This window comes from Pempheris klunzingeri, chromosome 9 (assembly GCF_042242105.1).
Source record: "Pempheris klunzingeri isolate RE-2024b chromosome 9, fPemKlu1.hap1, whole genome shotgun sequence".
Classification (NCBI taxonomy): Eukaryota; Metazoa; Chordata; class Actinopteri; order Acropomatiformes; family Pempheridae; genus Pempheris; species Pempheris klunzingeri.
Genome location: NC_092020.1, coordinates 22,507,152 through 22,532,164, shown reverse-complemented (window position 1 = coordinate 22,532,164; position 25,013 = coordinate 22,507,152). Strand labels below are relative to the sequence as shown.

The 25,013-nt window shown below is 40.3% G+C and overlaps 1 protein-coding gene across 1 annotated transcript in view; it reads right to left on the bottom strand.

Moving 5' to 3' along the window:
• fstl5 (follistatin-like 5) overlaps positions 1-9,419 on the bottom strand; it is a 127,592-nt gene extending 118,173 nt beyond the window's left edge. Inside the window, exons 1-3 of the mRNA XM_070836428.1 lie at positions 9,415-9,419; positions 9,115-9,256; positions 1,980-2,010 (exon numbers count right to left, since the gene is read on the bottom strand). Of these exons, the coding sequence (XP_070692529.1) occupies positions 1,980-2,010; positions 9,115-9,256; positions 9,415-9,419 (178 nt within the window). The remainder of the gene's footprint in view (positions 1-1,979; positions 2,011-9,114; positions 9,257-9,414) is intronic.
• Between the last annotated feature and the right edge of the window lie 15,594 nt (positions 9,420-25,013).

Below are 25,013 nucleotides of genomic sequence, written 5' to 3'. Positions count from 1 at the left end.
TTGTAAAATTGAAGTTTTAATGCTAAATTGACCTCAGTTGCTTAATAATGAGAAGCCTCCAATGTACGGGGTGATGCTTGAATTATTTATGATTTTCTCTACAGTTCGCTTGCCTTCTCGTTATCAGGCCTGGAAATGAGTTTGCTGAAAACTAGCCAAAGTGAGATCTCCCCTCTCGGCTTACAGAACATGGCGCATTAAAGTGAATCACAGCAGACAGCTGGGGCCGCCCTTTATGGTAATGCACCCTCTACAATTACTGCTTCGACCTTCCCTGGTGAAGAAAAATGGGGAGACGTCCATTTAGCGGCCCGTTCAAACACTTAGTGGCAGACATGTTGGGCAGCAGGACCACCTTTTGCCTGACATTGACTCTTGTTTAGAGGAGACACAGAAGACATTAGAAAGGTGACAGGTTGACAGATGATCTGCATCTGTCAAACAGCAAGAGGACCAAGGCGCGTGAATGCATCCACACTGCTCTGTACCATACAAGTAGATGAAGCTGGTCAGAGATAATAGTGCCACCTACAGCTGCAACTAATGGCCGTCTTCATTCTGGATTAATCGATGTAACTGTTATTTTCTAAAGTAATTAAATTATCATGAAATTGCGAAACATAATTTTAGGAACATAACGTGACATTTTGACATTGCTCTCTCACTCCAAAATGAAAAGACGTTTTTAAGAAAATGAAGAAAAGCCACAACTCTTCGTGTTTGGGGATCTGGAACAAGAATATTATATATTATTGGAATTTTTGCTGGAGAACTGCTGTGTTATGAATGGAGACATTTACTGCAGATGTAAATTATAGCTGAAATGAGAATTGATTGTTTAAGTTAAAGTTATGGTTCAGAAATTTTTTTTCTCTCCAGGTTGCTAAACTCCCTCTTAAACCTCTCACAGAGCTTGTCACAGGAAAATATAATTAATAAACAATGTGAGGCATTTTGTTCATTCCACATAATGTCATCAAAACCAGACTGTAAGTAAGATATGAAATCATAGAAAAATAGTTACCTACGGCTACTGATGCTGAGGAGCACATGCATTTAAAAAGAAACTCCAAAGCGCAAAACCGTCACTCAACCTATGTTTCAGACTTTCCACTGAAGTACAAAGTATTTCTTGCAGCTACATTGCAGCTAAAATGAGGAGAGTCAAAACACACTGTGGCAAGAGCAGGTGGGCGTATAGTGTATCCTTCAAAGCTTCATCTAAAAAGCATTGTTGAGGTCTCATCTCTTCCCCACTGTGGACCAACACTGAAGTTGAAGACGCATTTTCCACCACTACTTTCACACACACATAAGACATGGTCAATTCATAATTGAGGATTCTCCTTTGAAATAGGATATTGATGAGAAGGTGTTAGCCAGCTTGAGCTAGAATGAGGTGTTCTAATGTCTGTCGGAGCCGGGTCATAACTCGTACGTGTTACAATACGACCGATTTCTCTGGCATGAAACGAAGTCTGTGCAAGCTATCGTTTGTCCACATGTGCGAGTGGCTGGTAAATTCCACAGTGAGAAAGATTTAGGCTTCTTCCATTCAGTGTTTAAAGTACCTGGTTAAATGAAAACCGGAGGAGATTGTCACAGCAAATCTTTGCACCAGAATATGGTTGGTTGACTGTGTTAAAAAGTGATTATCTGGTGAAGTCCTCATGTTGAGCCAAACAAACTGGTTGAAAGAGAAGAGGGTATAGAGTGCTGTGCTCCAAATGGGCTTCCTAGTGTGGAGCTTTTTTTTTTGCTAACAGGTTCTCCCTCTATCTCCACTTTTCTGTTGCTTTCTATTAAAAAATTAAATTCATACATTTTTTTATGGGTAGAGCAAAAGCAAAAGATCCCACAGCAGATGTGCTTTAGCCATGCTGCGGCCTCCATCAGACATCAGACCTGCATGATGCACAACACTGGTTGTGTACACTGCATGTCATAGTAGAGAGAGGAAGAAGAAGATGGAAACTCACTCTTTATCCTCAAGCTCTCAGGGATCCCATCCTGCTGGAACAAGAAAAAGAGAAGAAATCACAGTTATAATAAACCTCCAGGGCACAGCATCAATAACATGACAGAGAGCAGTTGCTATTTAGCTGAAGGAGTGACATCTTTGGTGTGTGTGTGTGTGTCAAAGAAATATTATTCTATATACCAGTCAATACATGACTGGTATATAGAATAATATTTCTTCTCTCCACCATTCTCTCTGCAAATGACTCAGTGTTCAGCTGACATCGTATGTCAAATGCAGGGATGATATTTAGGGCAAAAGATTTCACTCCGACCGCAAGTACTTGTCTGACACAATGTAATGTTGCCTGTTTGAGTGATAATTAATGATGCATTGATAAGGCAGACATTAATGTGCCATTAAGTTAAGTGATAATTTGCCTCATTTCCATGTAAAATGACAGACTTTCAGCCGGTTACCATAGTCACATCCCCTATGCTGTTATTTCACTTTTTTTTTCCTGTTCTTCCGTTCGGGATCTTGTACATGATGTGCCGTTTTAGTTTATCAGGTTTGTTGCATTCTGTTACCTTATTCTTACTTCATCTTTTTCTCCTCCTCCTTCTAATTAGTAGTTAGATTTTTTCCTCACTACTATTTTAATCACGGCAATTTATGGATCTCTTTGTTGCTCTACTGTTTCCCAAAGCGACTGTTGTCTTTAAATTGTGTTATCTATCTTTCTTTCTTTCCTTCTAAGATCCATATAAACCTTTTGAGGTGTCTTGCATCACTTGAACCAATTAGCACTTCAAATTTTACCAGCAAATAAAAATATAATTGAACTGTATTTGACAAAAAAAAAAAAAAAAAGTGTGTAGACATAAAGATGAACAAATAACCATGACCCGTTGAGTAAGTGCATTATAAAATCCGCTCCACTTAGAGCACGCATAGTGATGATGGTTGTAGAAAACACTGTCATCAGGACTACTATTCTGAGTAGCTGCTTTCCACAAACCATGAATACGAAAGAATGAGGGATAAATATTTGATTTCTCTACAGTGAAATCTGCATGGCTCATCCTTCTTTTTCTTGTACAGAAAATTCAGACTCTCTTTCTACCAGCTTGAGCACTGTGCTGTTATGGAGAAGATGCATTATGCAACAGGTCTACAGTCAATAATGAGCAGCGGTCCCTGACTGTCTACTGAAAATAGAAGATTACCAAATTCCCTGGTTTCGCAGAGGAAATCTGCACATTGTATATTTTCTTGCTAAAAAATAATTAATTTACTCTAAATCAATTAACATAGTATGTGATACATTAAGTACATATCACACATGTATGTAAAATTATATCCAACAGATCTCACTGCTTAAATATTCATTTTTACTCCAACAATAATTCAGCTCACTTTGCTTTTTTGGATACTACACTCTGTATCATGGTCCGATTCTATCTGTGCCATTTTCTCCACGCATTCTTACAGTTTCATTAAGACTGTACCGACTCTGTACACTTGCATTAATAACTTCTGCTGCTAATGAGGTTTTTAAATCAGACGAAAGGACACCCACATGGGCACTAAGATACTTTTAACAAGTCCCAAGTTGATTGCAGAGACTACCTGTGGCAACCCAGCTGGTGATAAATACAGCTGCTGCGGCTTATGCATATTATATATTATGACAACAAAATACTAAGAAATATACTAAGAATACTAATGTGTCATTTATTATAACACATACTGTTACTAAATCATCACAAACAAATTATACTCATGAAGAAACAACTGCATATAATAGACAGTTTTAAGATTTATTTACATTTTGGGTTATACTATAGGGCTGCAACTATTGGTTATTTTATTTCGTACTTGTCAATTAAAATTAAAAAACGGTCCAAAACACAAACAGCAATATAATATAGAACAGAACAATTCCTACATTTAGGATGAGAGAAGCACATTTTTGCATTTCTTATGGATACATTTCACAGTTAACAAATTGGGGTTTTTGTTCAGTTTTTTTTTTTTTTTTAGTGAATTGTTTTGGATTAGATTTCAGCACTAAAGGTCAGCCTTAAGATTAAAAGCAGTTGTTTGCTTCTGAGTTATGAGGGAGTCATTCTAAACAAACTTCGGAGCAGTAAAAACTATTTAATACTGGAAGACTTTAACGTCTGGAAATATCCCATCAAGTGTAAAGCCACTAGTTACCCAGCTACACTACCAGATTTGTTTTGATTTAAAAAATAAGCTGAGACACAGCTGAGATGATACTATGAAACTATAAACTAAAACTTAATCAAACATCATCATCTGAATTTGACCCCTGCACATCATCTTTCTGGATGTTTTACAAAACATTGTTGAGTAGCGCCCCAGTCGGCCCAAATCACTGAAAACACCTGTGGCTCCCTGACATTCTTACTATTCCGCCCAACTATCAGGAGGAGGTGACATTTAGAATTGCTCTACAGGTAGGGAAGATATCAAATGCAGCTTATTTGCATATGGCAGCCAGTGTTCACACTTCATTTGTTTGAAGAGAGTGATTTCCCCAGGGCCACCGGCAGGCCTGTCTCTGCTGCTCTCAGACTCTGGGGACAGTGAAGCACCCAGCTGTACAACCTGTGGTTCATCTGCCCCTGTCACAGCCTGCTGGCTGACCGCCCACATCTCTCTCCCTCTCTCCCTCTCTCTCTCTCTCTCTCTCTCAGGCTTTATCTCTCAACACCCCTCCCTCCTCTCATAACACTCTCCTCCTCCTCCTCCGTTTCTCCTGCTTTGGATCCCTTCCTCCTCCACACCATCAACTTCCAAGTACACCTCACCATGTAACTGCGAATTGCAAAATGAATGTATGACAATTGAGTAGAACAAACAGTAGACCGCCCAATCAGCAAGCCTGGATTTATCTATTAGGCCTAGTTCAGTCCTCATTCACTTCAATGTGACCGATGCTTTAGGACAGCAGAGGTACAAAGTGCACGGGAAAACACATGGATGCAGCATATTCCTAGTAGATTAGTTACTACTGATATGTCTTTATACTCAGTCTTTATCAGACAGACCATGGTGATCAAAACATCGTATTTGTTAAACAAATGTTCTGGGAGCTAGTAAATATTAATGTATAGAGATTCCCTTTATTCTCTGTGTGGTAGTTTTGTCCTGCAGCTGTGCCTACGTGGAGTTGTGCACACTATGCACCTTCTTTACTTGTGGCAATACGTCCATACCAACACAGGTGCTTTAATTCTTTTAGTGTCACAAAAACTAATATCAAGTAACAACTAAAGTAAGTAAGAAGTCAAATGACAGAAAAGATAAGCATGCCACAGAACTGACTTTGAACAACACAGGTTAACACCAGCATGGACTCTTACATCTTCTTGTAGTTATAGCAGATTGGCTCCATACAGCATCTGTTTTTGGGCCCCTGTGGAGACTTTACAGACGCTGGTTACCTCAGCCTCAGGCAGGCTGCCATTTGAAAGTAGACAGCTCATCAAGATGAGTGACAAGGGTTGAGGCTAAAATTGACCAGCTGAGAAGGAGGAGAGTGGAAATAATACTGGATGTAGTCACATTCAAGCCCGTCCTCACCTACTGCAAGTTTGGAATTGAAAATACTGTAAATCAAGTGGTTTCTTGTGAGTTTTATGATTTATTCTTGTTATTTATCCCATCCTGTCTCTTTATCTCAATCTCATTTGCCCAACCGCCCCTCTCTGTTTCTCTCTCTCCCTCCCTCTGTCTCTCTCTCTCTCTGCTTATCCCCTGTTAATCTAGATTTGCCATGTGGCCAAGCCAGTGCTGGATGGATGGGGCTTTGTACACAGTTGTCCTTGCCTCCATTTTGTTTGTCCTGACATAACAGCTTGATGTCGGAGCAACAAACTCTCAGAAATTGCTTTTGTCCCTCGTGTCTAGCAAACCTGGCCACGATTTCACAAATTTAACAAATTACACACCAAGTCCCTCCATCACCCTTACTATGAAACTCAGTGTGAGAGAGCCTGAGTGAAATAAGACTGTGTGAAATAAAATCTCCATGTGCTATGAGCTTAAAAACAACTGTCACTTTGAGTGGTATTCCCATTATAATCAATTATAATTAGGACTGGATTCTGGTGGCCAGGATCTGTGTCCTGTACCTGACCCCATGTGGAGGATTTCACAGTGAATTTCTGAAACAATACCATGGGAATTATGGGTAGAGCATGTGACCAGCTGTTTATGGCCGAGTGCCTCCCGGTGATTGAAGTCTTTGTGAGGAAAGCTTATAAGGTCGTATCCGATCCTGTTACCCTTGTCAAACACTGTCCTTCAAAGCAAAGGAAAAGGCACGGTATTAGCACGGCCGCTGCAGTGTCACGGCTTGTGGCAGTGAGCTCAAAGGATGGTCTGTACATTTCTCTGGATGTGCGGACGAGGCAATTACAGTAATTATGTCATTTAGACAAATTATCATTGTTTTTGTGTCCTCACGTTCCGGTAATGATGAATGTGAGAAGAATTTAATTAAAAATCTGATGCAGGTTGTCAACCATGTTCTAAAACATTGTATTAATATCCTGTGGGTATGTCATTTTGAAACATTTGTGCATTAATGCAGCTCACTCGACTGTATTGACAAGTGGATGAGCTGAGCCTCTGTGCAAGCTAGCAGCTAACAGAGAAGATTCTCTGAGCAATAAAGAGGCCGTTGACATATTTTGGAAAATAGCTCACAATGTGGCCATTTTTCAGGGAAGGACTGTAACTTTTCCAACAGCCTCTCTGACAGGCGGATAGATGAGCAGAGTTTACCTCCTTCCTCTCACAGGATGAATTGTAATGGTATGCAGATGCTGTAATGACATTCTTCTGCAGTGTAATCACAGCGCCTGGCACATTAATTTCATTAGAGTGGAAAAGCACATATATCATTTTTGTAGCTTCTTGTCAAATTCCTGCTACATGTGGACATACATTACAGCATTACTTTAATTATTTAAGTCACTCTGGTTCCCAACCAGGGCAATGAATAGAGAGAGTCAAAACTAGTTAGTTTCTACAAGAGATAATATGCTGTTCAATGAAAAAGAAGCACTATTTACTCCACCTTCAAAATGAGCTGTTAGCTGAATTAAAACTACATTACATCGATAAATCTGCTTCACTCAAATGACCAATAAAAGCATCCTCGGTGCAGTAAGACAGATGATAATGTGAAAGCAAGGATACCTAGTATTGTGCTGTGGTAAAAGATTAAAGCACAAACTGGAAAGGTTGAAGTAAAAAAGAAAAAAAAAAAAATCAAAGCAAATTTGAAGTCAACACTTGGAGAGCTGCCTCCGAGATTTGTGTCACGGTGTTAAAATACCTGTGAGATTCTAAGGCAGCTGATGTTTTTTAGCTGCTGCGTTGAGGCAACGAACGATGCTTTTGAGGCAAATTCTGAAACACTGCCACTTAAGGTAACTCCCACAGACCTCACACAGGGGAGAGTTGATCTCCTGTTTGTTTTATGATTAGGGTGAATTGAACCTTTAAACTCATTTGATCGTAGTTCATTTACTAAACTGAACTAAACCTCTTGCTCAGCTACTTTTTTTTTTTTTTTTTTTTAAATCACTGAAACAAGCCTGATATCAGGACACTTTTCTGCCTCGATCAGTTACACTTGTTGCTATAAAAAATCTCTGGTTATCCCCAAAATGTTACACCTAAAGGTGTGAAAACAAGGAAAGATACATTACACCCCCCCGACTTCAAACAATTCCCTTTACAAGATGAAACAGTGAGACCTTGAACTCTGAAGTGCTTCTGTGTTCTCGGTTCAGCCCAGAATATGTAGCATCTGGAGCATCTCTACAAGCTATTGGCAAAACAATGGTGCAGTGCCTCATTGTACATAGAGATAAGGTTAAAAAACAGTGGTCTGGTCCTTTAAGACTGAAATCCATCACTGTCCCTGCAGGTGTGGACATTTAATCGTTTGCCTTTATCCTCTCTTTGGTATAAAGCATCCCAGCATGGTAGAAGTGCTATTTCTGCTGTTTACTGGGATCATATTACTAAATATTTGGGTATTAAAGTTTAAATATCTCTACTTCCTTAGCACACACACACACAATTTCCAGGGTTGCTGGGACTAGAAAGACGCAGAGCTCTAGTTTAGCTGATATCTGCAGTCCATGTGGTTAGAAAGCGTCTCTCTGACTAAATCTTGTTCAAAAGGTCAAAATGTGTTTGACCATTGTTGATTCAACAGCTTTGCATCGCTCCCAGCTCCTCGCTCAACTCTGATACGGTCCAATGACGTTCCGACCATCTGTTCCCTCCATCTCCCTCTCACCTTCTCTCTCTAGCCACCTCTCGCGCCACCCACCCTTTAGTACCACTGCGTTTGCCTTTCATTTCCATGCAGACTACAGCAGACTGAAACAAAACTTAATGCAATATTTAGTCTGAAGAAGACAGATTTCCTGGAAGTTAAATCAAACATACAATTTGTCTCTTGGACTGGATGGTGAGGACACGTGTTTACTAGCTAACAGAAGTTGGAAAGGGGACTTATGGGAAATATGTACTGAAGGACCACAATCCAACTAATGCCTCTTGACAAAACACTTTGCTTTCCTCAAGTCCCCGTCTGCTACCACGTCAACTTCTTTCCCAGTCTGGCTCTAATTGATCCATCTCTGCTACTCCTCTGTTTTGGAAATGAAACCAGAGAAAAAAAAAAGACTATCAGCGTGCTAGTTTAGAGAGGGACATCTTTTTTAACTTACTCTTTGAGATGTAAAGAGAGAGATTAATACAAGCAGCAGATTTTGCTTCCAGGGCCGACCCGGTATCGCTGGGTCAGTGAGCATTACATTTTGTCTTTTACTTTTAACATTGAGCCTAAATGACATATGAACATTCTCACTTCATCTAAGCTCGTCTTCATCTTTGCTCAGCTGCGCCTCGCATTAATCTGATGTTGTCTTTGAAAAGACAGTCCCCTGGCACTGAGGGAGGGATAATGATTCATCAAGTATTTTTCAGTGGGCAGAAAAACAACCACCACAGTACTGTAATTAGTTTCATACTTGGCAAAAGCACATAGTCCCTCTTGTTACGGACAGCAAATGAAAAAAGACAACGATCAATACCTTGTGTCGGAATCTCACGACTGGTCGATAGGGCGGCGACCTGAATCCCTCCTTGTTGGGTCTCCCGTCGGTGCCAGGCACAGCGAGCCCCAACAGTAAAATTGCCGCCGACCACCATCTGGCTGTCTTCATTGGTCTTTTCCTGTCAAAAACCAAACAAGAATGGTGAGTGCTCTTCTCCAACACACTGGCGGTTCAATATCGGTTGGCCGAGACAATACATCAAGTCTGTCGTAATTAGTGTGGACAATGGGAACCGCAAAACTGTCGCTGGTTTAAACTAAAGCTATCAATACGTGCCCCATGCTCGACGAGGAGATTAGATCTCCTTTTGAATCAATTAAAGGGAAATAGACGTCATGAGAAAATCAAGATAAAGAAGACAAAGAGCCGATATATTAAGGCAATTAAAGTGAGGGCTTTGGATTAATTAGGCTGAGTGTCTAAGTCAAGCTACTGTGATGCAGTGGAGAGATTACATCTTAAACAGTTTCCTCACACCCCCACGGAGATGCAGCCCAAACATATTTATCTAACAGAGTGAGAATATTCACTTTTCACCTCCAATATAACAGCATTTTCAATAATTCATCGCGCTGTATAAATACGAGGTTGACCTTTGCATGACATAAATTAAACAAAAGAATGTGGGGGGGGAAAAAAAACATGCCCTGCGAAAATGTGTCTCCCAGAAACAGCAATGCTCAAGAAAGTAAAACCACAAGAAATACAGAGAAGAGGATGTATGAGCCGCTGCCCCAATATTGGCGAACACAAGGTTTCACACATACAAATACACAAACACATAAGCTTTATGGTAAAATCTGCAATGTTCCTTCTTATTTCTTTTTTTTTTTTTCTTTATCCCTTGTCTTTATCTGCATTTATACCCACAGTTCTTTGTGCAGCATGTCGCAAAAATCCCCTTTGTCGGAAGCGCTTTAGAAATACACGACTCGATTTGACTAGTTCGTTTTCACAGGCAAACACTGAGCTGTACATTCTAAGCCGTCTCAAGCCAACACCGCGTGCTCATCATCCTCCAGCGGAGGGAGATGACTGACAGCAGGATGGTGACCTCGCTTCCTTGTTCTTCTGGAGTGACACTGAGTCAGACAACAAAGGCACTGTTGTGGCAGCTCTGTGGGCCCACATGCTATTCACTGGAGGTCAGGAGGTCATGTCGGCAAAGCAGCATGTCACTGTGATATGCCCGACGAGGAAAGAGCATTAAAAACTTTATTTTTGTGACTTTATGTGACTTTTATCGCGTTGCTGCACTGCCTGACACCTGGCGATTTCCCTCACATTTTCTGTTTTAAAATGCCATACCTATAAAAGCTGCGTTTGATAACTTTTGTTAAAAAAAGAATGACCTTTGGTCATATTTGCTGAAATGGTCACTGCATCATGGCAGTGGTTCTTCCTTCGACTCCTCTTAGTGATCCTAATGTAATTTACAAGAATCCACTGCGCCTGAATGAAAACAACCAATCAGAGCAGGAGCATTATCAAGCAGCGTCAGCCGCTGCTCGTGCCCTCCTCGCTGTGCCGGTCAACAAGACATGCTGCTCTATTATCGAGCGTTAGGCTGAATTTTATCAACAACCTCACAAATGTATAAGGTAAAGCACCCACCCCTACCTCTCTCTCTCTCTGTGCCTGCTTATGTGTGTGTGTGTGTGTGTCTCCCTCATTAAGACATAACCAACAAATACGTGGAATACGTTTGTAATGTGAAACACAAATTGAAATTTCATCATGTAAGGGAAAAACTGGGGGAAATGAAATTCCAGGAAGATCGTGACCCAGCAGCGGGCAGGAGCCTCAGAGCTCCGGGGAGATCGTGAGTCAGCAGCCAGCAGCTAAGCCGTCCTGCTCGATGCCCAGGGCTCCCAAAGTGGACTGCCTTACAATCCCCCCAGACAGCGTGCATGACAGCCTCCTATGTGAGGAGGGGCTCTGGAGGCATCAAACTCATCAAACCTCAAACGATGTTGAAAAAATCTCAACCGCCGAGTCCACCTACCAACTCATCCAGCTGGTTCTGTTACACTAAAGCCAAATTTTCACAGCAGAGACAAACAAACCATCTGATGAGATATTAAAAGGAAATATCTGCAAGGAAAGTCATGCACACATTATATGCAACACACTACCATAATGCAGCCGCTTTAAGCCTTAGTCTTTGGCCTATTTTCCGTTCAAACAAAGCTTTTAGCTTGTGTAAATGAAATGCCTTGTCATGCACGTCCCTCACTTCTGTCAGTGTAGTAGGAGGGGGCATTGAAAGTGCTTTGATAATCCAGTGGGCAGATAGCTTTTATTGCAAAGTATCAAGCACAGTCTTGAAATTTAAAAGATTGCTGAACATGGCAAAGTAATTGTCAAACCTCGAATGATCAACAGCCTTACCAACCCCCTGCAGACATATTATGGTCGTTTTATGCTATAGGGCACTAAAAATCTTATTACTTATTGCTTCTCTAATATGATCATATTCATTCTCCATGCATATCTAAACTCTGTAGATCCAGGTAGGAACCCTGCCTGCAGCTGCTGCTGCTCCACTTCTCTGCTAACAGTCGTAGCACACTAGGTGGATTACCATATCGGCTAGCACCATCAATCAACTTCTTCGCAGCGTCCCAGTGTTAAATGGGTTATTAATGGACTAACTTTCGCAGGATGCTGTGTCAGAGACATATGCACAGTTTTAGAAAGTTTAACTGCATCATACAGCACGGTCCTTTGCAGACATTTAACTCATTATCAGTCACAACTGCAACACATACAAATAAGGTCTACTGACTACTTAATCATTAGTAATGTTACTGGCAACACTTAACAGTTTCTAAACTGCCAACTATGCTGTTTCGTATCTTATTAGGACAGAAAAGTCCTTAATAGAGCTAAAACTGTCTTTAATGTGGAACAAAGCACATCTAAATTGCTCCTGATCCACACCAGACTGCGCAAAGAGTTGTTTTCTGAGTTCCTGTGGCCATTGGCGAGTCAGTTTTTCCTTTTCATCTTGTGCACCATCACTGCTCATAGAGCTTCAGCACAGAAACAAAGTACACAGTTTAGTGAGAAGGAAGCAAACTGAAGGCAAAAGTTGGACATGAGCAAAACTGCCACTGATATCATTAACAGCCAGCACTCAGTTAGTAGTACCGTTGAATTGTATTGTGCTACAAAGAAGTGTTTAGATTTTGCCCATCCCATTTATGTTGAGGAGGGTTCGATTAAATATTCTACTCCAAGTAAAAAAAAAAACAAGTCAACAGCACCACCTGCCACTGCCTTAAAAGTGACCATAAAGTTGAATCAAAACCACTCTAAAACTTGACACTACAGCATAAGCGTCAGGAAATTAGGATTTATTTGAGGGCTGTCGGCTAAGCATTATCTGGAAACACAGAGTATTATTTATTCTCATAGTTTACCCAAAGTGAAACTGAGGCTGCAAGTAAAGTTTTCCTAATGAAAGTCTGTTCAGAATGTGTGTTTATGTCAATGAAGTTTTGGCTTTAACAGAATTCAAGTAAGAAGTAAATATCCCTCCTGTCCTCTCCCGTCAAGAAACACTAGTGCACATGGTGTCATGCAACCTGAAATGAATTGGAAAAAGTCAGGACTTGTTGTGACAGCTTTTAGTGTACATGGTCTTTAAAACTGACATCACCTCTTGCTTGAGCATGTCATGTATAGTTGTGAGTGAGACCAAGTGTGTGTGTTTGGGTTAATACTCCAAGTCTTATTTATGTATCTTGAAAGCACAGGAGACAGACACAGTCTGGAAGTTTTCCCTGGACCCCCTCAGGGAGCGCCATCATAACTTTGGTTCATGGTTTTAAATTCCCTGGAGCACGTCAAAGCTTTGGCATTGACTTTCAAATGAAGACTACCTATTTCCCACTATGTACACAATGCATCATGTCTTGACAAGCTCACAGCAGCTCTCCTCTAACCCCCCCGTGCCATCCGTCTCATTCAGCAGATTTTTGCCACTCAATGCACTGGAAGAGCAGAACAACAAAAATGTCCATACAGCCCCATCTTACTGATACCACGTGCATGTACATGCATCGCTTGACTGCAACATACAGGGCATTAGCTGGGTTTTAATAAATGCACACATTTTAATTTACTATCAGCTGTCATGCATGTTTGGCAAGTCTGGAAAATAGGAATACATAATTAAACACGCCATACATTTTCATGACATTATGCATGATTTTTTTTCCCCCAAAGAGCTTAATTCAGGAATACTATACTCCCACATGACTATTAGTCAGCTTAGACTAATTCTGACTTATTGCGGCGGGTAACTCTTCAGTTTACAGATTTCTAATTACAGCCAGCTTGTCTCAAATGTAATTAATCAAAGCCCATGAGAAATCAGAAACTGTGAATATGATTGTATGACTGAGAATACTGCGTGTACACAGTACACAGTACAGCAGGAGCTACAGTATACTTCATGTTTTCTAGACAGGACTAAGGGACATATAGTTTCATGAATTAGAGCAACATATGGCACAAGTTAAGATATTTCAATCTTTTGCAAAAGGGCTCTGAACCATCTAGCAGTGTTCAAAATATTCAAGCAACGACAGACACAGCCAACGCTTCCCTCAAGCATCTGTTATGAAGTGCGAGCTCCTGTGTCTTCTACAAAGCTTCTTGCAACAACAAAATACTTTTGCTTATTGTTACTGAAAAGAAAGAAACAGACCTGAACTAGAAGTGAATATAATGCCAAGATTATCGTTAAGTCCTGCGGGTGCCATGAAAGGTTAATGTCAAGAACATCTCCCTTCACTTGGTTCTCTATTTAAACTGGGACAAAACATTACTATTAATCTTTAAATTTTTTTTATGTAAAACACACCTGCTGAGTCTACATCACAATGTGGTGCAGCAACAGACTAAAGTGTCCAAACCACACAAACAGAGGCCCACTTCCTTCTTTCCCACATGTGATTCTGGTGTCTGGTGTCTTGACCTTTGTGCACATGGATGATGAGAAGGGTAGTAACACTGAGAATTAAGAGGAAGATTCGAGCTATTTCATTCACAACTGGTTCCTAAACCTTTTGGCTTGTGACCCCCTCAAGCAATGAAGCAGTGTCTACTTGCAACTTCATCATCAATGTAATATTTCTGCTGATTGTGATTAGTTTAAACAAATAGTCTTTTTGCCCGAGGCCATCAAATTAACCAGTCATTTACACAATTAATAAAGATTTGATGAATGTAAAAAAAAAATATATGAAGTTTGTGTTGCAGAAATATATATTTTTTCTGCTTTCCTCTTCCATTAATCATCTTGCCAACCCTCAGACCTATCTTGCGATCCCTGCTGGAGTTGTGACCTCCAGGTATAGAACCACTGTCCTGTCAAAGAAGCTGAATTCAGATAAGCTGAAATCACTGATGTCTGAGGCTCTAACTCAGTTTAGCAACATAAACATGCCTCGTGCAGTTTACGGACGTACAGAGTTTATGGCTGTTAGAGTGAGCATTTGATCAATCACTTCTTGAAATTTAACGATGAAAACATGCAAGGCAGTCATGTTCTACTGCTTTCGATTCCCTTAAGTTCCCAATGAGTTGCTAAAAAAAAACCCCAAGAAAAACAGTAGAGCACGACGGCTGTAACACACAGCTCCCCAGTGTAAGTGGGGTCAATATCTATGAATGAGGAACAGGGCAGTGCTGAAAAAAACATGCACGCTCAGCCGCCTGACCACGGCCAAACAACCATTAAAACACTCTCAGTGTGAGGGGTGAGACCTTTCCAAGGTCGCGGTGCTGTTGGAAATACTCACATTGCATGGGCAGACCTCCTTTAGAAACAAAATAAGAATTCTGCCAAGCTAAACAAGTGGAGGTGATCAGTGTGTTCAAATGTTTATATTAAATACACCATATTTTGGAATCCTTTCACTCAATGAAGGTCGATCCATCCGTGTGTGTGTGTGTGTGTGTGTGTGTAGTCTCTGGGTGTCACTTCTTTCAAGCACTAGATATTCTGTATATGAAATACACAAGGTCCCACTCCTGCCACATTAGCTTATCTTATTCTTACGCCGCCACAAAACAAATGGTTGACAGATGGAATAGGAAGACAGGAGAAAACGCTATGAGCTTCCCTTGCAGATAATTTGAAAATCAAAGCCTGTTCTGCTAGATAGACAATTTTCTTTAAACCCACATCATTCTGACTAGTTTCTTTAAATGGCTTTTTTGCAAACTGTTTGAAACCTATCAAGTGTTGAAATGACATTTGATGAGTCATTCATCATTTTCCTGTGGCAGCAACTTTTCCGCACTTTGGTTGGTATATCTTACTTTTTTCTATAGTTTAAGGCTGCAAAATGTACAAGGAGGAAAAACAGCCTGTTTTTTCCCCCCCATCTGTTCACTGTTATTTATCCACTTTGCTGAGCATGCATGTGGTTTTTCTGCAATCTCCCTGCTTCAAAGTCAGCCAGTCTTGCAAAAAATTGCACCAGGGAGCAGTCAGGCGCAATCAGAAGTGTTGTACAGCTGGAGCTGCTTACCGAGGCTCAAGTGCCTTGCTCAACAGTTCCGCTGTAGTATGACGGGAGACAAGGTGATGTCGACTTGACCATGACCACCAGACTTTGGCACGTTTTGTCAAAATAGAATCATCAGCCAAAGCTTTAACTGCACCTCTACCTTGTTGAGGCAGCTCTGTCATATAACACCTCTAGTCTGGATGGATAAAGAACAGTTTGAATAGTTTTGAGTGCTAACTTCTATATTCAATACAAGCTTCGGCTATTGCCAGTGAGTAAAATGTATGATAATATATGCATTCTTAATAAAGCATAGCCCATTCTAATACCGTTGTTAATGATAGTATGACTTCTTGTTTTCACAAGTGTGTTGAAATTGTCTGCTGGTGAGTGCAATTAATCAGACAGTGCTGGCTGTTTTCCTCAGTGGTGGAAGAAGTACTCCGAACTTTACTGCTATAAAAGTAGTAATACCCCACTGTAGAAATACTCTGTATTAAAAAACTCAAGTTCCAAAAGTAAAAGTACTAAGAATAATATATATTATATTCCTCATCTGGATTGTGATTATGGATGCTTGAAGCTGTAAGCAGCATCGCTTCAATATTGAAGCTTGTAAATGTGGGGATCATTTTTATGTATGTAAGCATATTTTATATACGGTAGGATACGCTGCTGGGTACCACGTGAATTTCCACCTGGGGATCAATAAAGTCTTCATCCCTCATCTCTCAGGTTCCTGTTGATCCTGTGGATCCTGGTCCTGGCCCTGCTGATGTGGTTCTCTGGTTCCTGTGGGTCCTGGTCCCGGTCCCGGTCCCGCTGATGTGGTTCTCTGGTTCCTGTGGATCCTGGTCCTGGCCCTGCTGATGTGGTTCTCTGGTTCCTGTGGATCCTGGTCCCGGTCCCGCTGATGTGGTTCTCTATCAGCCAATGGATGTGCGTCTGTCCTAGGCTACAGCCTGTCCGTCCTTGGGAGCTGGATCTCTCCTTCACTGTGGTGCTCCCGGAGGTTTCTCTTTTCCCACTGGGTTTTTTGAGTTTTTCCTTCCCGAAGAAGGAGGGTCATAAAGGGCAGGTGATGCCTCGGACTGATCCACCGGACTGATCCATTGGCCTCATTGACTGCTGGACTCTTTATTAGATTGTTTGTTCGCTTACACTTGTTTATTTCAGTGAACTTTGTAAAGCACTGTGAGACAACTCTGTTGTGATATTGGGCTATACAAAATAAATTGAATTGAATTGAAATTGAATTACTGATACTAGAAGTAATATCACACAGTATTTTTCAATGAAATCTGCATTATTACTCTTAATGTGGTAACTAGTCAGTGCTACTAAATGTTAAGAAGAGCACAATACAAGAGAATCAAAACTGAATCTAAACATGAGTGCATGAGTTCTCAGTTACTTTCCACCACTGACTGTCTGTGATAAATGTGTAGCGTCACAGTTCATTATAGGTGAATAGGATAAGATCATTTAAGATGTTCTGTGATTTCACTGTTGATTTTTAACAGAAACGACTTATTTTCAGAAACTATGAATACAATAATAAGTTACCAGAGGTCTGTCTCCATACATTTGATACTGGTTCATTCCAAAGTAACGCTGCTAACCATAACACCAGTGTCTGAGGTGACCACGTGTTCTACAGCGCTCACAGTTTGCAGCTGCGGACTCACCCACCGACAGTACTGACAGTTTATCCAGGTGCGGCACCGATTTCAGCCATCAGGTGGTGATGAAGCTGGTTTCTGGAGGAATGTTAGAAAGGCTAAGCCACGGGAAGGCAGGTGAAACTCCTGAGACAACCTGAGGAGAATCCATGTCGACGTCTGTGGAGCGGAAACTGACGGACACGCGGCAGGTGTTCACCTGAACACCACCTGAGAAGCAGCAGGACGGTGCTCGGTGCTGCCGCTGGTGGCCGCTTGAAGTATTGCATGTTTCAATGATGGGTTTCTTTACTGTCCAGTAGATATTCTCATAGGAATACTCACTATGACATAATTATAAGCCATAGACGCTGAGTGATGTAAAATAAACAGGTGACAGCAATGTAACGATACAATAAATTAAATTCTAACCATGCATGGTTAGCCCAAGCACTGTTGCCTCATAGCAAAACGTTCCCAGGGTCAAATCTGGTTTGTTGGTGACATGCAGGTTAATCGATGACTCTAAATGGACTCTGAATGGAGGGGGTACCCCGCCTCTCGCCCCAATGTCTGCTGGGATTGGCTCCAGCCTCCCATTTAGAATAAGCAGTATAGACAATGGATGGGTGGATGGATATTTAGCCCAAATTAATACACCAGAATATACGTATATTTATATGGAATATCTCCCAGTAAAAAATGAAGACTACTTAACAGCGAACACCCAATTGATACACCGTCAACATCTACCCAGTCAGTATATTCAGTTTCATGCAATATTCTGACATTTCTATTCAGTATTCTCGTACTTTCACCGCATTCTATGAAAATTCATCAACTCCCACTCAATATTTTACATTTTTCAATTAAATTGTGCACCCAGCAGGTGCCTGTAGGTACAACTATTTGCAAAGTAGGAAGGTAATCTCGGATGGTTGGATATTTTCAATGCTGCAGCCCTTTTCCATATATAAAAATGTTCTAAAAATGGATGAAATTTAGAAAAGGGAGTTTTTTTCTTCTACAGAAATTGGATTTGTTTTTTTATGTCTCCATAGTTATCAGCAAGGGAAGGGTCTGGTCATGTACTTCGCACCCTAAATTCTTCTGCATATATTTAGTGAGACGTTACAACAACATGTTTTTCTTTTTGGAATAACCACAAATAGATTGCAACAAGAAGATCTGTATTTTCAGGAGATTAAGTTTGTTTTGAATAAACAATAAGTTTGCCAGGCAGCTATAGTTTTTCTTTTATGTTGTTTTAGTAGAATTTGCAGACTGAGATTTCGCTCTAAGGAGTTCTGAATCTGTTTGCTGCAAACTAAACAACAATGTCTAGACAACTTCAGACTACATGAGTAGACTGATCAAACCTTGCTCTGGTTGGTCCCTGCTGGAAAAAAATGACTGTATTCACAAGGCCCATTTCCAGTCAAAGTGAAGCCCTCCTGTGCAGCTGAGAAATTGGATTTTTGCAGCACATGGGCCTGTTTCAACCAGCTGGAATGCACTGGTGCTTCCAGTTTGCTCTGTAAACCAATGATTTCTTAGAGAGGCTTGTTTGAAATTATTCAAATTGTCACAGAGGTCACTGGAGGGGAACTTGAAGTCAGCAGATAAACTGCTCTGCTTTCCTTCCCCCCCCCCCCTACCCCTCACATATGCTTCAGCTGACACATCCCTGACCTCCTGTGGGCAGATCTCTTTAAGCACGCTCAGCGGTATTTCTATGTACAGATCAATTTGGTTGGAGTACTACAGTTTGTCACTGAGATATCTGGAGAACACTGGAGCATCTGCTGTGTGTTTGCTGCCCAAGCACCCTGCTGCAGAATGTCTTATTTGGCAGAGTTATCATGGTACTTCTCATACTCATACATCCCCGCCAGCACTGTACTCTGATAAAGGACTCCTTCAAGTTCAAAGCACGTCCAAAACCACAGGCGACACGCTCCCCCTAAGGGTACTGCTTCCGTTTGGTCCTTGTTCTTCCCTTGCAAACGCAGAAAATGCTGTGCCTATCTCTCAGATGGAGCACTTCCTTACATTAAAGCAATAGAGTGATGACTTTGAGTGTCATACATGCGTAAATGAGTATCTCATATAGTATTCATGTTATGTCCCTGCATGGCGTCTGCGTGAAGCGTTTTCAAGAATCCCTTACGCCCTGCAACTGCTTTGCTATTATTTGGGGGAATCAAGGAAACGTCAGCCGCCTTTATACTCCACAACATTTACAGTGTGCATGAAAATGAAACACATGCAGTTTGAAAAGGATATGCTGAGTGGTCTTTCACAGGGAGGGAAAAAAAGCATTTCACTACAGTTTTCTGGTGATTCTGGAGGAGTAGAAGAAAAGAAAACTCAGACAACTCAGACAGACCATACCGCATTTCTTTCTGCAAGACTTGCAGTCAGCGAGTCAGTTAATAAATGGCAAAGTGGGTTCATAAAAAGCGGCTGCACTTGCCTAGAGGTTAGAGAAGTTGGATGGTGAATGTAGGGTTGTAAGCTTATATGAAGCTCATATAAGCTCAGAGAAACTGGGTGTTTGAAGTAAAAGGGTAAAAATCTCCCCCTCTTTGGAGAATACTTCTGAAATACCCCTGGGCAAAGCACTCAACCCTAAATATCTACTTTGATACCACAAGCTGGTCAACAGTATATGCAAGAGAGTGAAACACAATCATCTAATATTTGACCCATACGTTACAAGGAGAAGATAGAGATTTGTACTTGTATAATAACACTTTTTATTTCACACATCTCATATTTCCAAACACAGGCCTCATAACTTTACGCTATAAACTGCGCAGGCACAGTAGGGACGGATATAAACCATAACTTCAAAATGAACTGTACAGTATATAAGCTGTAAATTTTTAAAAGGGTCTGCTTTTTCTATTCACCCTTTTAAGAATGAAGCCATTATCAAATCTTTAAAACATCTCTCACGGCTCACTCGCAGCGATGATCCCACAACTCTTCAATTCCCTCCTGGACCATGCAAAGTTAATTACAATGCTGATAACAGGCTAAATGTGCAATTGTTTATAGGTAATTTACAGAACAACTGCCAACCTGTTCACTGCGTTTCTCTGATTTTTGCCTAATGCATTTTAGAACTGGCCCCACTTCTCCTAAAGAAGACGACTGGTTTTCAGAACTCTGTAATCTGGTAGCAGCACACAATCACATCCCAGCATTTATGAACTTTTGTTTCATGCCGTAGAATCAGTCTTTGTTTTTATGATTTATTTATAATATAAGTGAAGCAGTCACTTATTATCATCTTTATTTCTTTTGCCATAAAAACTTAGTCATTACTTTGTATTACTTTGTACATTTTCTCCCGTCTGGTCTATATATAAAGACATTTTAACAGCAAAAAAATAAAATAAGCTCAACTCAAGGTCCACTTAGTGGCCTTTATCAGAGTTCAACACAGTCCTCCTTTTTTGAGTTTCCTCGTAGGCGTAGTCCTAAAGGTACTCTGGACTGATCGAACAATCTCTGATATTGTTGAAAGAGCAGGATAAAGCGTTAGAACAGTTGTTTCCAAGGTTAAGAACACTGTTTGATGCACAGCAGATTTAAAGTCAGTTTTTGCAGTAAGGAATTAAAGTTAGAAATACTGTTTTGCTACTTTTCAGTTTTAATCCTCGTCTTTTATTGCCGTGTTTTATCACCGTGCAGTAAAGCATAAGCACGGTGCTGATCTGCCATCTTTGTTTTTTGGCAACAACAACAGCTACATAATCTTTGTTGTAGAATTTTGGCTGCGCACTGCCAGAGATCACTCGTCTATTACATTTTCTGGCCAACACTATCACATCTTTCTCCTTTGACGTGCTTGATGAAGTTTGAGCTTCTGGTTGTGCTGTTTCATCAATTCAAACACAGTGATTGTCACTGCACGTGATAACTGTCCAGTCCTTCTGTTTATTCCAAGCTGTCGCAGCAGCTGGAAACATAAAATACATGACTTCCTGTGTGCCAGAGGATTTTTTCCCAGAAAAAAAAAACTACTATTATAAACCAGATGCTTAGGACCTCAAATGTGAAAGCTGTCATGAATTCTTTGAATCACAGTTCTGTGACATCCACTTTTTCAGCACAAATCTTTCCATGAACTCAGGCACTGTAGCAGCATTTTAATTTGTGGATCGTAGTTCCTGTCCCCCAAAATGTTCCCGCTCCCAAGGTCATATTTTCTGGAGTTTGTAGCACTAAACGACACTGACCGGTCAAACACAAGCATAAAGGCTGTTAAACCTTTTATGAAACATTTGTCCAAACACAGAGAAAACACTTATTATTATTATTATTATTTGGAAATTATTTTGTTGATAGTTTATTATGGTTATATATATATATATATATATATATACACTGTTGCCCATAAAGTTGGAATAAAATGTTTTTTACCTCTTCTCATGAAATGATTGTGACAATGGGATTTATTCTTGATAAATAAAGTGTATATCTTCTCAACTTTATTGATCAAACTCTTCCAAACACATCAAGTAGTTTCAAACTTTAAATATGAAATTAACCTACAGATTGTTTCAAACGCAGAAAACAATTGCTTAGCAGATGGGGGGCCTGGGCTATAATGTAAGTTCCGTAATATGTCTGTTCTGGTAATTTGCCTTCTCATTTTCTAAGGATGATGAGGAAAAACAATTGCATCACAATAACTTTTAATCCCTGAGTTTCTGAGGCTCTTGAGCTGCAAGGACTATTTGGTCAAAAAGGCCCAATAAACGCATCCAGATATCTGATCATGACTTTAACTAAACTGCACCAGAACATGTTTCATCAGCACTTCTTCTTTTCAGAAGAATGTGGCAACATGAAGAGTCTTGTCATCTATCCAGAATTAGGTGGTTCAAAGCCACCGCTTGACAAAACCATCATTGTATAATCACCGGCCATTCATCTAAAATGACATGCTGACAGATGTTTTGGTGAGAGGATGTACAGAGTCTTTTTGCTACGAGAGCACTTCCTGTGCAGACGCCCAGCTGTGCTGGCAGCTGTATCTGCTGACTGCTGGCGTGGATTCTGCTTTGTGTGCAGCCTTTAATTTCCCAGTGATCTCCATATTTGCAAAGCACATTTACATTCAACATATTAAACTCATGTCTCTACACAAACCAACTTGCATATGTCCCAGCTGATATAGAAGGGAAGGATTTTGACTGAAGTTTGAAGACTGAATCACACCTGGGGAGTTATAATGATGTTTCTTTTGATTTGCTTTGCTTTTTACTTCAGAAAGAAGGCGATCAGCGTTTTCATGACAGATTAAATACAGTAGCTCAGGCTCACCTTTACGCCGCCTTTTGCACAGCAGCCCAATGTTCAAACGGATAAAATGCCAACAGAAGAGTAAGCCTTCATTAACTGTATCCTGGTTCGCGCTATTCACATCAAGATAATGAGCAACAGTGGCTACTGTATGAGGAAAGAGTTGAAAAGGGCTCCTTTTCAAATACTATATCTGTGCTTTATTTCTTTCTTTCATCTGAGGAGCAATTTTCAGAGAGGGGGATTTCTTTGTGAAGCTTAAATTGGGTCCAAATAGTTGAGCCAAATCTGAACGGGCCTCAAAAAGCTGAGGCCCAAACCTGGCACAGTCTTAATCGTTTCTCAAATATTCTGGATCACGTCCAAATAAGAGGCACTTGAGCTGCCTAATGTCCTTCCATAATCACCATGATGTATTAAATATGACCAGTTATGCAAATGGACTAATTCATTAAGCTAATTAATGAATTAACTTAATGAATTAGCATTAATTTGTGTATATTTTATGTCAGTATAATTGTGGTAATATAACATGTAGGTGTTAATATCAACTCTGCAGTATTTTAAAACAGTAAGAAGTTAAATAAATTTGAGGAAACCTTTTTTTATATTGATATGCATACACGAGCTCTAACAGTGAAAAATTATGTGACTCGTTTGGCCAATAAAACCAACAATCTGGTGGGAACATGTTTGCTTCTCTAACAAAGAGTCGATGATTTTCTTTACAGTACATTCAGATGCATTTCACTCTCATTTCAGAGCACACCGTAGCAGGAAATGTTCTCCTCACCTTAAAATATGGCTGTTAGGGTCAATTTTCATTTCTCGACTAATTCATCCCTCATGAATTATCCATACTAAACACATTAGAATATCAAACTGGGAGATAACAGATGAATCCTCCATTGTTTTCTACTAGAACTTCTTTGTCTACTGCGAGGTAAAAGCAACTGTAATTCATATTTCTATGAAAAATATATCAGATGGCAGTGTGAAAAAGTGATAAAGCAAGAGGAGTCAGTCGTAGTGACGAACCCACAAGAAGTTACTCAGGTCAACTTATGACGTGATGTCACGTTGTGTTCACTTGTTTCCACTCTCCAAAAAATATAATTTTTTAAAAAAGAAATCAGTTGTTGTGGGTTTTAGGGAGGTGGACTGGATGTGTTCACTGATACAGCCTTCTCTCTAGATTCTCAAACTCTTTTTGACTCTTGTTTCTGGTTCTGACAGTTTATACTTCACACTGTCTAATAAAGACAATAGAAAATTCTTCCTTCTTGTTTCCAGCGGAGAATTATATTGCAGTGGAAGAGAAAACCTGATCCATCTGGTGAGTCTTTGTTTTTACCTTAAACTGCCCAAGGAATGATCTGCTCATCCAGTGAACTTACTTCTGCGTGCTACTGAGCGCTGCCAAACAAATAACTGGGAGCTAAAGGGCCCATTCATGCAAATCACAAAGCCTGTTGTCTAGGAGGTGAGGATGTGCCACTTTTGAAAATTCCCAAAGACATTTGGTTGATGGGTGCATTCTGGTATTCCTCTAATGTTAAACCCAGTTTATAGAATTACTATAGTACCAGACTTATATTTTCCTCTTAGAATTTATAGATATGAGTTTAATTTCTGTGCACATTTTATTGAATTTGGCCTTTGTACTTGTTTTTATTTAAATAATTCATCACCTTATTTTGGTGAACGTTAAATTGCATGGTCATGCTGTTGAAAGCAAAGATTATTTTAACTCCTCCACGTTAATATGTTCAGCGACCATGGGAGTCACAATTCTCTTAACAGGCTTTTTAATTAAAGTTTGGTTTTGGTCTGCTCTGTGTGAAAAGTATCTCAAGATAACATTTATCATGAATCAATGCTATATAAGTAATGACTGCTTGAATGACAAACAGGCCAGTTTGATGCTAGGAAGCACTAGAATCAAGAAAACACTAAGAAGAGATAAATCTGATCATGCCACTACCTAATTAACCTAACTTAAGGTGCACTTAACCCCCAGTTGCTCCGCTGGGGCTGCTCAGCGGCTGGTAGATGAAAACTGTGGCTGTTCAGGGCAGCATTCAGGTGTGACTGTGTGTTATGAAGCATGCTGTTACTGAAAATGGCACTTGTGCTCAGTGAACCAAGCTCACATAAAGAAGTATACTAGTGAGTTCAGAAGGCTTACTATCAAAAAAAATTATCAGATCCAAAATATTCTCAACATATTCAGGGAAAAATGAAGCACAGCAGCAGTTATTCTGGCTTGGCCTGGCTCTCCGCTGCACACAACTGGCAGTATTTGTGGGTGGGAGGCCGGTGAGAGATCATGACATATTACTGCACAGGCAGCAACATAACACTGCGG